The 16094-nt window shown below is 33.7% G+C and overlaps 2 protein-coding genes across 2 annotated transcripts; both read left to right on the top strand.

The window, feature by feature from the left end:
• The first annotated feature begins 11122 nt into the window (after positions 1-11122).
• On the top strand, positions 11123-12564 carry LOC125587396. Its single transcript, XM_048757884.1, has 2 exons — positions 11123-11743; positions 11821-12564. The coding sequence occupies exons 1-2, from the start codon at positions 11123-11125 to the stop codon at positions 12562-12564; spliced, it is 1365 nt and encodes a 454-aa protein (XP_048613841.1).
• A 1625-nt stretch (positions 12565-14189) lies between these two features.
• LOC106445887 (CBS domain-containing protein CBSX5-like) lies at positions 14190-15883 on the top strand. The gene is made up of 2 exons (XM_048742792.1): positions 14190-14723; positions 14888-15883. The coding sequence occupies exons 1-2, from the start codon at positions 14398-14400 to the stop codon at positions 15723-15725; spliced, it is 1164 nt and encodes a 387-aa protein (XP_048598749.1). The 5' UTR covers positions 14190-14397; the 3' UTR covers positions 15726-15883.
• Positions 15884-16094: the final 211 nt, after the last annotated feature.

A 16094-nucleotide genomic window follows, 5' to 3' on the forward strand; every position in this document is an offset into this window, starting at 1 on the left:
TCTAGATTCCTATTTAGTCTTTCTTCTCTCATGGAGATTACAATGTTTTTGGCATTTTGATTGACTCTTTTGCAGTTTTGCACAATCAACATGTGAAATCTATTAGGACGGTGCTTTCAATAGACTGAAAAGATGTTGGTGCTAAGAAAATCGAGAGCACTCTTCATGATGATCTGGCGCTCAAGACATAGGAAATATGATCTTATATGATGTGTGGGTTTTACCTTAATCTAGACAGAACTCGAAGCCTTAGTCTTAAGGTCTGGTTTCTCTACTTTATGGATTTGAGGTATTTTGTATATTCCATAACTCATATTTACATTGAAATTTTTAATCTAAACATTCTAATTTATTCTTTGTTCATATGAACATAGAATAAATATCAATATGTAACATCGAATCTTAGTTATAAATATGTAATTATCAATTTAATATTAATGTTAATGCTCGCACATGCATGCGGACAGTCTACCTAGTTGTCATAATAAAATTAGTACACAAACATAAAAAAGAACAAAGGACATTAAATTTTATTAAAAACATCAAATATATATTTTTCGTACAAATGAACGTTCCGGAATAAAAAAAAACATACTTATTTATCTTACATTCTTACAAATTGAATTAAAAGTCCTGTAAAGTAAATATTTTCATGTTTTCTGCATCAATGTCTAATTATATGAAATTAATAATAGAAATTTTAAATTAATTGAATAATATTAACATATATAATTTATTCTATTAGAAAATAAATAAGAATAATTAAAAGTTAAAGACTAATTACAATTAAAATAAATCATTTAAAAAATGAAGATGTCAACAATATATCTTCAAATTTTAATCAACACCTTATATTGTTTTATTTTGAAACAAGAAATAAAATATCATTAGAGCAAAAAAAAAATCAAAATAAAGCAAAAAAGAAAAAGAATATGAAACACCATTAGAAATTGTCTTAGGAATATAGATAGATTATTCACACTCTCAAAATACTCTTGCAAATTTTAAAAAGCATTAAGTTCACAGATCAGTTCACCAAATTCATACTAAATCCGAGCAATCCGTTTAAAAAAAAATATGTAGTTGATAATATAATACATAGGTTTTGGATATGGAATCTCTGCAGTACTATTTAGCGAGGAAGATGTGGGTCATGGAAAGTGTGATGTCAGTGTCACGGGATAAGCATTCTCGTACTTTTATGTTGTTCTTATCTTCCCACTTCCCACTTTTGTCTTCTTCTTTCTTATCAATAATTTGTTTTCAAAATTAAGAGAATCTCCAAAGGAATTCTATTTTTTTTTTTTATAATTTACACTAAAATATAGTAACTTTATTATAGAGTTGAATTTGTTCCAATAGTTCACTCTATAATAAAGTTACTCTATAATAGAGTGAAATATAGAGTAATTTTATTTTTTTACTCCAAATATAGAGTGAAAAAACAAGAATACTCTATATTTCACTCTATTATAGAGTAACTCTATTATACAGTGAACCATTGGAGCAAATCCAACTCTATAATAGAGTTACTATATTTTAGAGTGAAATATAGAAAAAATTATAATGTACCATTGGAAATGGTCTAAAGAGATTAAATCTTCTGCGACTCCCGAGGCTGAATCAGAGTGATGCCCTATAGTCATCTCTTTCAGTGGCAGATTTGTTGAAGGCTGGTTTTGAATTTACCAAAGTCTGGTCTAATTATCTAATCTATTAAAATAGAATCACTTTTTTTTATCTACTTTACAAAAGTCACAGTAAATCCAGTTTATTAGTTACATAATAATAAAAAAACAATTAGTTATAAATTAGTTTTAACTATAAATTTAAATTTTATTTTTAGTTATAACAAAATATGTTAAGAAAAAATCTAACAAAATCTTACTAAATTTTTAAATTTTTTTAATTAAATAAAGCATCAAATAATTTCATAATTAATAATTTATTATTATTTTAAAATTCATATTAATTAAGTTTTATTATAAAACAAAAAATAAAAATATATAATGTTTTTTATAAATTTTGTTCTAATCTATATTAATTAAAATAGAAGTATTATATAAATTATATATGATAAAATTATATTAGTTTGGTAAATTAACCTACTTATTTTTGAAAATACTTTCATTTGATTAAATTATTATCTACCATTTAAACGGGTTTAAATTTGTTAACTATGTAATATTCTTATACAAAAAATAAAGTTATTAACATATTTTAAACTTTTTATTAGACAATTATATATTTTCAAACCAAATCAAACTCTAATATTAATGATAATATTAACATTTAACATTTTTAAAATAAAAAAAGATATCTGCGGGTTAAACTCTAGTTATGATTAATACCCATATTAGCTCATTTCACTTATGATTCGTCTTTGGTGTAGGACTGTAGAACATAGATTACTGTCATATTTGTAGGAGACAACTATTTAATACTGTTGCTATATTCGTTCTGGTCCGCTATTGTGATTCATCAAGTCACTTTCTATTACATTTAATTTCTTCGAAGGAAGATAAACACACACTGTATATGCACCATGATAAACATATAAACACTGTAAGAAAGACTAGAGGTGGTCTGATATGAGTATACAACTTCTATAATGCGAGGCCGGTTAAAATATATTTGAGCCCGTGTATAAGCTGGGGACCTATATTTGCATTGAAACTAAAAGCCCATATTAAAAAGAGGTCTAATGGTATAAAGACTGATGAGGTAAAAGCCCACTATTGGAGTCTTGCTACCTAAAAATATCAGGTGACCTTTTCTAAAGGTTCATTTGCTTATCTCTATATTCTTTTTACTCTGGACAAGTTAATTTTCCTGCAAATTATAAAGAATTTCGAGACTTAAATTGTACAAATAACTATCAGTAAAATAAAAATTCATACTATTTTTCTGACATACGTGCACGCAAAATAAAGTTCTAGACTAGCAAAGCATTAATGTGATAAATGGAAATCTTTCACATAACCAAAACAACTATATAGCTCGTTTAGGTGCTCTAGTATATATAACATGATTTCACAGGACATGTGGAACGAGGATTTCAATCCAGTTTACCACTACTATCCAACCAAAAATCACGCCAATGATATTGAGTGCATTCTTATATCTATTAACCGATTAAATAACTAAAGATAAGCAAACACACATCTCATGCTGTCTTCAAAGTTCATGAATAACACTAGCTTATAATATAAGAAACTCCCTATAATTGAAGGTTCCTTTTTTTTGCTTTATTTGGTTAATTATTGCGTAGGTATTATTTTGTAAGAAGAAAAGCAAGGTCTGCTTATCTGTTGCACGTGGCATATAAGGACAACCACAGATCACGTTGCTTCGTTAGCTACTGTACAAAAAGCTGGAGAGCAGTCACGTTCGTTCGCCTACTTTCGTTGAATCTAAAATTGTTCACGTCAACGCTATTCATATATGCTTTCATTTAGATGCCATCTCCACATTTCTCTATACATTTTTACACTTTGAAAACCTAAAATAATGGAGTTTTCATTTTCGTAGCAACATGTTTTGCAGAATATGCTACATGCTTCATTTGTTAAATTGTTAATTTGTTTCCACATCTATATACCAAATTAACCACGCGTATGTAGTCGGATGGTTAAAGTGTTCGGATTTTCAAAAGATCGAGTTCGAATCTGCACCACACTAGACTCCCACGTGTGTGGTCGCTGGAGTTTTCGCATTTTCTGGAGAATATTTTACCATCTACATTCCAAACTAATGAGTATCAATCGCGTATTATATGTATATAAAACCTCGAAATGAGATCTTAAAGTAGTGTTTTTTTAATTTTTTAATTATTGAAATATACTATTTAGTTAGTAAATGAAACAAGTTATTCAATAATAATCATGTATATTTTTATAGAAAATGATTGATTACTCGGTCTGAATTTCTTAATAAAAGCATCATAAAAAATAAACACTACATGAAACATAAAGCTAACATGCAAGGTTAACGGGATTTTGGATTGTCGAGGCTAATTGAATAATGTTTACATGGGCACCACCGTACCAGAGACTAATAATGAGTAAATTAGTTAGCATTGTTATGAAATGACAACGTGCAATTATCAGGGAATCTTAATTATATGCGTACGGATCCGAGCATCTTATAGTCTACGAAAATAAACCCTTTATACCAGTGACGTTATTGTGTAAGTCACACTGGTCGGATTCGTTGATGTATATAGTTAGATTGCTTTCTTGTCGGATGCAGTAATTAGGTCGTAGGGGTGCTTAATGTTCATAATTAGATTATAGCAATTAGTTTTTATAGGAATCAAAATTCGCACTGTCGATTTTCGTTTAAATAAGAAAAATAGGAGAACCCTAATTTTTCAGAGGTTTTGAATATCTACTAATATCACACGCAAGCAATCAGAACACGAAATAAAGACGAGAAAACATAATAAACCGAAAAGAGAGTAAAGTAGGTCTTATTCCGAATTCGCGTTTCAGCGTTATAATAAGGTAAGAGTGGCTATGAGAGCTGTCGGCGAGATTCCTAGTTCTAAAACCCTAAAGCTGCTAAACCTAATTGAGTCGCAGCTCGAATAACAAAAACGGAAAATTGTCTAAACTGTTCTAAGTGCTAAGTTTGTTGTGTCAAAAAGTCATCTTTGTGCCTCTCCCCTAGGACTTCTTATATACTCCTCCAAAGTCGTTTTTAGCTTTTCCCCTCTTGCCTTTAAGCCGTCATAGCTCAAAAATGGAGATATTCCGATTTTTCCGATCTTCGTGATTATCTTTGGAAATTTCACATTTATCCGCGGAAACTTGACACTTATCTTGCCTTACGAACCAAGCATAAACTGTCATAACGCTTATGGGTTTTTGGTTAAGAAATTATAAGTGGGCTTCGAGCTGCGTTTTAGGTCTCTTTGGGCCGTCTTCAACTCGAAACGTTTATTACGTTTTTTTCGATAAAAATGAACTTCCGCAATTTTTATCGTAAAGTTTGACTGATGACTTCGAATGATGAGAAACAAAGAATTGTTTAGCCATGGCCTACGTAAGAGAGCATTAAACATGGATTTGTGTCTTATCGACGTTTGGGAGAGCTTGGTCGTTATGTAGCGAATAAGCCGTGTACGTGCTCGGTCGCTACGTGTGTGTGCTTTGTCGCTACGTAGCGACCGAGCTTTGGCTTATGAGTGGCCGATTTGGATACGTGACAGTTGTTTCATGAACGTGCTTTTTCTGTAAAATTCTTCGTAAAAATAATCTTTGCGAGGATCACATTCTCGTAAAAATGTTCATGCTAATTTTTACAGATATTTGGATGTTAACTTCGTTATATCCGTTTTTTGACCCCTAACAGTTCTCTTGGATTGAGAAGTGTTAAGGATCAACTGTGTCGCTAAAGGCAGCCGATCGGATTTTGCTTTGTTTATCTCTTCAAAAAAAGGTCCGGTCCTGTCAGACTGTGTAACAGAGAGGGATCAGATTTAGTACATCAAATAGTGTTGTTTATATATATATATATATATATATACATATACATATTTTCCGTTTGATATAATGTATATATATTTCTGTTGGATATAATATTATATTATCTTGGGACTTAGTTATGTTTGTGATTGTGACTGTTCTGTTCGAATATGTTCAAATTGTGATTCTAAACAGATTTGAGTTAATGTACGTGGAGTTTAAAAATCTTGTAATCACTTATTTGGATAATGAAAGTTGTAGTTGAGCCAAAAGAAAAAACAGATTTGAGTTAAAGCATATAGAGTAGAAAATAATTGAAAACTACTGCATTTTCAGCTCCCTCCCCCTCCCCCCCCCCAAAAAAAAGCCTACTACATTTTTGGTTACTTGTATTGTATAGAATATAAGTGCACTGACGTTTGACTTCTGTTCCCTTTACGATTAACATCGGAGGACTCGTCTTGGCTCATACTACAAAAATACCAAACATACATGATCAACTAATCACGTAACGGAAGAGAATAACAGGTAACTATAATCGGCTGCAGGCTTTGGGTTGTTCAAAAACATCTCATTACACTCCATCACGTGGTTATGCAGATATGAACCTATTACTTAATATCTATTGAATATCCGAAAAGAGGACCATTCGTGGACTACATTTCTAACATTTCTTTTTCAGAAAAAAAAACTATAATCGGCAAAGAATAAACGTTCAAAAAAAGATTAGTACTCAGCTTGAGTGAAAACTATATTTTGAAAAAAGATTTCAGATGCTATTATATACCATGTCAAATTAAGGAGAAGATTGGACATTTGCTATTAGTCTAATTAGGTCAACGCACCTAACATATTTAAACACACCAGACGTGTGAATGCATATATCTGGTTTTATGTGTCATTTGACTTTTGGTCACCATTACTATAAAACAGTAAAATGTTGCATGTCGTAAGTAAATCAGGTTCACATGAGCATCCCTTGTTTTAATATATCATTTATCTTTTAAGTTTATTAGATTAAAAATTTATGATTTTCATATTTTTAATATCAAACATTTCACTTATATAATCAAATAATTTACAGAGAACATACAACGCATTGCAAAAACAAAGACGATTCAAAAATTAATGTATAGAAGAAAGTAAGTACATGGAAAACACTTGGCCAACATGTCCCATTACGTGCAAGTACGACTTGTTATTTGTGAAAGTTGGAAAGCGTGTTTTCAATGGGGATGTTTAGTAAGGGTCGAAATATAATAAGATTCGAGAATTCGACACCACCGGTAAAACACCACACGGGATCACACTAGTTTTAGATTCTGCAAACATTACTTGTAAGAAATTCTAAGCATTTTAATTATATTTAAATAAAAACTATATTTAAAGCATGTCTACACCTCTAAAAATGAAGATAACTAAAAAACATCTGCCTTTTATATTTCCATCTAAAAGTATTAACACTGACTAAAAACACAAGAGTAATTTAGTGGTAGGTAGGTTTTTAGAAAACTTAAAAATCCATGTTCAAAATAACTTCATAAGACTCGATATATGTGATCATATGGATATGAACCATACTTAAAAACTTTATTTAAAATTTCGAGAAGGTACGATCAATTTGTAAACTGCACTTCCTTTTTAAAAATTAGTATGGATTTTACCATAAATTAGAGATACCTTCAAATTAATAGAAAAAAATTATTAACATCAGTTTTGACCACAACAAAACGCCATATTCATTTTGATCCTAAAAATTTAAATAATCAATATATATAATTTATTTGTAAATATGATTATATATCATTTTAGTTACAAATCTGCAATTTTATTAAAGTCTACTACAAATTTAAAACCGCCCCTATAAGACACCGCTAGTTAATAAAAGTTGCTGATTAATATTAAAAATAAGAATATATATATATATGCCAATATATCTATATATATAATACCATTGGCATATAGACCTGGAAAGTAAATATCTCTATGAAAGAAAAGAAGAAGATTGCAAAATGCGAAAAAATAATAGACTTAGTATTGAAAAAGTAATTTGAGAAAAATGTTTGATTCCCACCGCCAGCTTGTTCGACAGTTGGAGTAGCCGATTAAAAAGAAACTAAAACGTGTCTGGTAAATATCATTAAAGGTCACCACACAAAAACCATTAAGTGCATAAACTCACAATTAGGAATTTAGGATCATAATTTCCCTCACAAAAAGAAAAATATAAAATTGGAAAACTTTGGTCATATGACTCATATCTAATCAATATCTTTGGTTAGTTCTTTTATACGACTTGACCCCTAAGAAGCATCATATTAAACATTTCCCTAATCTTACCTATAAAGTATGAATTTAAATACTTTTCAAAAAAAAAAGGTATGAATTTAAATATTTTATCATTTGCTTCTGGTGGGCTTACTGTTTGCTCTGTTCCACTACTTTACATGAATGAGTTATAACTTGGGGCGGACGCAGGTAAAGGTATGGCATGTGCCACATACTCTTTTCTTCTTCTTCAATAACTACTTTAAAATTTATTCAGATGCTCTTAAACTAAATGTTTGTTGCAATGTGAACTCCATAGTAAATATATTTTTGGATCCATCCCTGGGTATAACCCGTATCTTTTGACGATCTTGAATGATTCATCTCTTAACAGATTTATGTATCTCTTGAGTTTCTTTGTCAATCTCAACTTCCAACAATATTTTGGAGTTAATAGGAAGATTAAGTCGAAAACACTGGAGAAGGTAATGAAATGATGGAACAGAAATATCACTTTAAGTCTCCTACTACAAAACTATCTATTTATTTATAGCTGAGCAGGAAAAAAAACTCAGAGACTCCCTAAAACAACCATGTATTGTTACACCAAACAAAGCCGACCTTGAGACCAACTTCATAAAACATGATCTTGCGACTCTTAATAGTATCATTTAATTTTGGCCCTATTTTTCCAAAAGCTTATTTGATCTTGTCGTCTAATTATTATGACGACATCAACATGTCTTGTAAAACGACCCTTTTATTGTTGTGACTTTCTAAAACGTCACAGCTAATCACTTACAAGTAGATTTTTGAACTTTCAAACTTTTCTAAGATTCTATCTTTCTTAAGAAACTCTCCAAGAACAAGAATTTGATCCATTTACCGTGACTAAAACGACCAAGAAGAACCGTATGTTTGATCGAATACAATCAATGTTTGTCTTAAATATCTCTTTATTTTTCACATCATGTACTTTCATTTGAATAATTCCAAGGTATAAATACAATATGCAAGAGATAGCATGTGCCGAAATTCATCATGAATTTTGGCATATGTAGTAATTTGCTAATTATTTATTAGTGTAGATAGTCATTTGCTAAATTTTAATGGTTAAAAGCTCTGTTCTAAAAATCGGCCGTCTGGACATTACACGTGACTCTTCTGTTCTAATTTATGCCAAATTGGTTTAAGAAATTAGATATCTGATTTTCTCCGTCTATACCGCCTAAATGACCGTCTAGCCGTCTAATCTATTTTTATATTATTTTTTAATTTTTATTTTATTTTTAATAATATTTTTATTTATTTATTTGATCTAAAATTTTATAAATATCATTTATATTCATAATTTTGATGAAAATTACACTATATTGAATTTATATATTCTATTTTTATGTGTTTATACAATCTTAAACATGAAAATGTATTAAAGTTATACACAATTAAAGATTAATATGTTATATAACATAATAAACAATCTAAAAATTATGTCCCGTATAATTTTTTATTAATTTCCGATTTTCTTTTTAGGCGCTAGGTCCAATCCGACGGTTCGACTAGCGTCTAACGCGTTTCTGAACAGGGGTTAAAGGTGGTAAGGTAGTTATCTCTCATGTTTTATTACTGCAGTTATTAGTTATCCATTACTCCTATGCGTTTTTAATATATTTTGTGATTTTTGTCTTTTTGTCGTTTGATAATCTTACTTGTTTTCACCTCCACCATATATTAAAACATGTTTTTTTCACCGTTAAAAATTTTTTTTTTCACCATTAAACACATTGCTTTTCAAACTCATATTGTATTTTAAACTAGGTGTTTTGTCCGCATCCGCGGGCTTAATCATTTTACAAATATTTATTAGTTTATTTTTGAGAAATCGGCCAAAAAAACACTGAACTTTGCGGGAATTGCCAAAAGAAACCTATACTCGAGCCTGACCAATAAAACCCAGATCTTTTGTTGACTTTTTTAGTTAATTCACAAACTTACGGTTGACTAACCAGATTAACACACCGTTAACCGACAGTTAAGACAGTGTTAACTCACCGTTAATTACTTCCGTTTAGTGAAACTACGTCGTTTCATTCAGTTGTTTTGTTAAACACAAAATCTCAAGACGACGTCGTTTTGCTTAATTAAAATTGTTGTTAGCTGGACTCGAACCCGTGCACTCGTGGTCCTAAGGGGGTTTTGCCACTGAGCTAGTGGACTTTTCGGAAGATTATCACACATGTTTATTTTTATTGATCAAAAGATGTGTTTGATTTCAATCAAATAAAATGAAACCCGTGTTTGAACGTAACCCTAATTTCTCAAATCGATTTGGGGATTTCTCTTGTAATGGTGAGGAGATGGTAAAGACGAAGTTCACAAGGAATGGAAGGGAGGTAATGATTTTCGGAGCGATGAGGAATTTCGATTACGGGAGTGACGAAGCGGTTCAAGAGTCGAAGAAGGGTGGAGAACGCGATGCTTCTGTGAGTTTGTCATCGCCGGAGAGATCGAGGATTCGTAAAAGCGTTGAAGGGATATCGATGTTGGCATCTACAGAGGTGTCGAAGGCGTCGAAGACAAGGCGGGGAACTTCATATGGGTCGCCTGCGTCATCTCCGGAGAAGACCACGAGGAGGGGAACTTCATATGGGTCGCCATCTCCGGTGAAGGCCACGAGGCGTGGTTCAACTCTGTCTCCTAGAGTTTCGAAGAAGCAGAAGGTAAATGTGGCTCCTTCTGGTGATGACAGAGAGGAATGGCCAGAGACTGAGATGTTGGCATCAACAGTTGCGAAGAAGACAAGGCGGGGAACTTCATATGGCGGGTCGCCTGTGTCTCCTAGACAATCGAAGAAGCAGAAGGTAAACTCGGAGAGGAGTCTAGGTGATGATGGTGATGACAGAGAAGAATTTCTCCAGATTGAGGAATTTGGGGATATAGGTGATGATGGTAGGGAAGATGAGAACGGTATTGCTGGCATTGAGGAAGTTGGTTGTACAGATTTGAGTCTTTATTTTGGTGATAAAGCAAAAAATGATGACTGTGAGGTTGATGAAGACGAAGGCGATGATGATGCATGGGATGATGATAAAATCCCTGATCCTGTGTCATCAGATGATGAGAATGAAGAGGAGATGAGACCTGCGCAAGCTTACAGAGAAGACACTGATCCAGAGGAGCTCCTTCAGCTAGGCAAGACATTTTCAGATGCTGAGGACTTCAAACATGCTTGTCTGAGGTATACCCTGAAAACCAGATACAACATCAAGTACTACAGATCCAGTAGCTTGAAGATGGGTGCAAAATGTGCCGCTGAGATGAGAGATGATGAGGCTCCTTGTCCCTGAATGGTCTACTGTTCGTATGATAGGAGGAAACAGAAGTTGATGGTAAAAACATACGTCAATGACCATAAGTGTGAGAGGACAGGGTATTCCAAGATACTTAAGAGGTCAGCAATTGCAAGTCTATTTGCTGAGAGGTTAAGGCTGAATCCTAAGCTCACGGCAAAGGAGATACAGGCTGAGATATTGAGGGAGTATAAGATGGAAGTTTTAGAAAACTCATGCATTATGGCCAAGACGAAGGTGATGAAAGAAAGGAGGAAGACCCATGAAGAGCATTTTGATAAAATCTGGGATTACCAAGCAGAGATATTGAGGAGCAATCCTGGATCAACCATGGAAATTGAGACCATACCAGGAGCCACGGTTGGAAGCAAGCAGCGGTTCTATAGACTCTACATGTGTTTCCAAGCACAAAAGGAAGCATGGAAGAAGACTTGTAGGCCTGTTATTGGCTTAGATGGAGCCTTTTTGAAATGGGACATCAAGGGACAGTTGTTGGCTGCGGTTGGAAGAGATGGAGACAATAGGATTGTCCCTATTGCTTGGGCTGTAGTGGAGATAGAGAATGATACAAATTGGGATTGGTTTGTGAAGCGTTTGGCCTTGGATTTGGGATTGGAAAATGGGAACGGCTTTGTTATAATGTCTGACAAACAAAAGGTAAACACTTTGCTTTCATGATACTCAATGAATGTTTGATTCTTGTTTCTGATTTTTTTTTTTTTCTGATCTTGTAGGGATTAGTGAAGGCAGTTCATACTCTCCTTCCAGAAGCTGAGCATAGACAGTGTTGTCGCCATATCTACGAGAACTGGAGGAAAGGTGGAAAAGATCTAAGGTTACAGAGGTTCTTCTGGTTCATTGCAAGGAGCTACACTCCTGGTATGTTCAACTACAACATGGACGAGCTTAAGAACTATGATCCTGGCGCACATGCATCTCTGATAAAGACAAAGCCAGAGACTTGGTCTAGAGCTTTCTTCAAGATAGGCTCCTACTGTAATGATAATCTGAACAACTTGTGTGAGTCCTTCAACAAGACCATCAGGGAGCCTAGGAAGAAACCTCTGCTAGACATGTTAGAGGAGATTAGGCGCCAATGTATGACTAGGAACTACAATAGGTCTAAGATGGCTAAGGACAGGAAGACTAGGTTCACCCCAAAGACACATAAAGAGTTAGACAGGGTTGAGAAGAAGTCAAAAGAATGTAGTCTGCGTTGGGCAATTGGGCCAGAGACTGAGGTGGAAGATAGAGACCAGTCTTACGTGGTGAATTTGGAGAATGAGACTTGTGCATGTCGAAGCTGGCAAATGAATGGTATTCCATGCATCCATGCTGCTAAGGTCATCCTTGGCGTGGGTAGAAAACTCTCTGAATTTGTTGCTCCTTTCTACACAACCTCTAAGTGGCGTGAAACCTACAGTTTTGGGATCAGACCTGTAAATGGAAGAAGCAGAGATGAGAATCGAGATTCTTAAGGACGAGATCGAAGAGAATCGAGCTTGAATCGCGAACTGGATTTATGATTTCGCCCATTTAGGGTTTATACCAATCGGAGGAGAAAACGCCGTCGTTTCTTTTTGATTCATTTAACTCGGATTCAAAGAGAATAAAAGAAACTGTGTTCGTACATACATTGCAAAGTCCACTAGCTCAGTGGCAAAAACCCCTACCATTAAACCCGAGTGCACGAGTTCGAGTCGATGGAACCCCATCTTTTTAATAAAAAGTTAATATAAAACGCGTCGTTTCATTAATTTGTCTTTAACTCGGATTCGAAGAATAAAAGAAATTGTGTTCGTAAATCTATCGCAAAGTCCACTAGCTCAGTGGCAAAAACCCCTACCATTAAACCCGAGTACACGAGTTCGAGCCGTAGGAAACCCATATTTTTAATAACACAGCTATATAAACGACGTCGTTTGTCTTTAATCAGACAAAGTGATGAAACGACGTCGTATACTTTAACACCCAAAATAAACGTCCGCTTAATTAACAGTTAACTCGGTTAACGGTGTGTTAATCTGGTCAGTCAATCGTAAGTTTCTTAATAAACCCGAAAAGTCAACAAAAGTTCATGATTTTATTGGCTAGCCCATATGTCCAGGTTTCTTTTGGCAATTCCCGCAAAGTTCAGTGTTTTTTTGGCCGATTTCTCGTTTATTTTTTATTAATTCAAAAACCAGCATAATAACTTATTATTTATGTTTTCAAAAAAATAAATCAAACATCAAATTATATATATACATATATATATATATGACGAAAAATTAAATTAAAATATATATATTTATTATTGTGTAGAAATTTTAGAAGAAAACATTCACATATTAGAAATATTGTAAAAAATATCTTTATACAAATTTAGTTGATTAATATTTAATTATGAATTGGTTATATGTTATTTTCCTAACTTTTATAATTGAAAAATAATTAAGATAACAACACAATATATAAGAATTATCTTATTTAAAAAAATCTAATATTATAAATAAAATTTGTTTTTAATATGTAATTAATTAGTATTGTTATCTGAAAAAAAAAAATTAGTAAAAAGTTAAAAAAACATAAATGATATAATTAAAAATAGAATATTGAGTTATTTTAAGATTTATTTTAATATAATGAATATAGTGTACAAAAAACTTTTCAAAAATTTATGAAAATATTTAAGCCCGCATCGCGGACAAAACACCTAGATAAACAAAATATAGAAGAATTATCTTTTTAAAAACTAATAATAATATTATTAATAGAAATTCGTTTTTGATTATATAGTTAATTATATATAAATTCATTAAGGATAGTATAGAGATTAACCGCTCTAACATTTAATGTGAAAGTTCTATATATAAAAATTCATTAAGGGTTTTAAATTTTATAATTAAATATATGTTTTAAGATAACAACAAAATATATAAAAATTATCTTTTTAAAAATTAATAATAATATTATTAATAGAAATTTGTTTTTGATTATATAGTTAATTATATATAAATTCATTAAGGGTAGTATAGATATTAACCGCTCTAACATTTAATGTGAGAGTTCTAAATCTAAAATTTATTTCGCAAATAATAGTATAGATTTCATTGTAAACTCTTTTACTGCCGATATACAATTATACATGTCCTACTCCTAGCCAGGTTATGATTTTATAATTATTCACATCGAGGTGGTCTATGTGTCACTTACATCGTACTACCCCATCTCTTTTCTTTATAAGTCCCCTCCACTCTCTTTATCTCTGTGTCCATCATCATACTTTCTAGAGACTTCTTCTTCTTCTTCCTCTCTTTCCTTGATTTTTGATGGCACTGTCTCTTCTCTCATACGACGTTACTGACCTCTGTCTCGGCAAGCCTCCTCTCCGTTGTCTCTCCGCCTCTTCCTCCTCCGTATCCGACGCCATCGCTGCCCTCAAATCCTCTGACGATCCTTTCCTCTCCGTCTGGAACTGCAATCACGACCATGATGATGTGGCAGAGTGCGAGTGTCTGGGAAAGATATCAATGGCTGACGTCATCTGCCACTTGTCCAAAGACGAAGTCCACACACTCTCTGCGTTGAACTCGCCTGTCTCTGTTCTTCTCCCGCCAACTCGCTCCCTCGTCCTCCATGTTCAACCCTCCTGCAGGTTTGTAGTCTCGATTTCTCAAAATCCAAACATGGGCTTTTATAAAAATTCAATCTTTCTCGCTCTTCCTCTGTTACTATGCTCTGTTTTTAAATAAAAACTCGATCTTTATATATTATTCCTCTATACGTCACTAAGATTAACTTTGATTTGATTTTGTTCAGCTTAGTTGAAGCCATTGATCTGATAATCCAAGGAGCACATAATCTGATTGTCCCGATCCAGACAAAGACCGCCACCAAGAAGAGACAGCAAAACGACAACGTTTCACACACCACCACCACCACCCACTCGAACGGACAAAGATTCTGCTGGATCACACAAGAAGATATCGTACGCTTCCTCCTCGGGTGCATCGCCGCGTTCTCTCCTCTGCCTTCGATGTCAATCTCCGATCTCGGTATCATCAACAGCTCGCACGCAATTCTCGCCGTCGACTACAACTCCTCCGCCTCCGCCGTCGTCTCCGCCATCTCCCGCGCTCTCGCCGACCAAACCTCCGTCGCGGTTGTCGACAACGAGGGAGATGATTCACTGATGTACCTGATCGGAGAAATCTCTCCGATGACACTGACTTGCTGCGACGAGACAGCTGCGGCGGCGGTGGCGACGCTCTCCGCCGGGTACTTGATGGAGTACTTAGACGGTGTGAATCCGCCGGAGAGCCTCGTCCAGGAAGTGAGAGAGCGTCTGGAGAGCAAGGGACAGATTGGTTTGCTCTCGCTTTTGGATACTCTCTCGCTCTCGTCGTCGCCGACGTCGGGGTACTCGTCGGATGAAGAGTCTCCGGCGAGGTCGTTGGGGAGGTCGATGAGTATATCGACGAGAATGGCGAGGAAGGCGGAGGCGGTAGTGTGTAATCCTAAGAGCTCGTTGATGGCGGTGATGATTCAGGCGATTACTCACCGTACGAATTACACGTGGGTGATTGACAAAGATGGCTGTTTTGTTGGCATGGTTACTTTTGTTGATATCTTAAAAGTTTTTAGGAAATTTTTGTAGATATCCTTTTTTTTTTTTTTGTCAATTACTAAAACCCAGCAAAAAACAATAAAATGTGTTGTTAAGGGTTTTTTTTGGTTGTGTGTGTTGTGGATGAGCCGGTTGGAGTTTGCTATTAATTAAAAAGGAACAAAATTATTTTCGTTTGTTTAAATATATCAATCAGTTTAATTTTAGAAAATACTTACCATAAGTAACAACATCACGTACTAATTTTGCTTTGTTTTATTTAACAAACCCTTTTAATTGATTAAAGAAAGTAAACCACAACTCTAAATAATTGATTACCTTAATTTATTGGAAAATACATGATTGTAATTTTTAATTGTTTAAAGTTTAATTCCGAGATCAGTGGGATGGTAAGAGTTA

The sequence above is a fragment of the Brassica napus genome, chromosome A1 (genome assembly GCF_020379485.1).
Source record: "Brassica napus cultivar Da-Ae chromosome A1, Da-Ae, whole genome shotgun sequence".
In the NCBI taxonomy this organism is placed as follows: Eukaryota; Viridiplantae; Streptophyta; class Magnoliopsida; order Brassicales; family Brassicaceae; genus Brassica; species Brassica napus.

What these genes read in the sequence shown, in the direction of transcription:
- LOC125587396 (XM_048757884.1), top strand. Translation starts at nt 11,123, where the DNA reads ATGGTAAAAACATACGTCAATGACCATAAGTGTGAGAGGACAGGGTAT. An exon ending in TAATGTCTGACAAACAAAAG is followed by an intron (nt 11,744 to 11,820) that starts GTAAACACTTTG and finishes CTGATCTTGTAG; the next exon opens with GGATTAGTGAAGGCAGTTCA.
- LOC106445887 (XM_048742792.1), top strand. Translation starts at nt 14,398, where the DNA reads ATGGCACTGTCTCTTCTCTCATACGACGTTACTGACCTCTGTCTCGGC. An exon ending in CATGTTCAACCCTCCTGCAG is followed by an intron (nt 14,724 to 14,887) that starts GTTTGTAGTCTC and finishes GATTTTGTTCAG; the next exon opens with CTTAGTTGAAGCCATTGATC.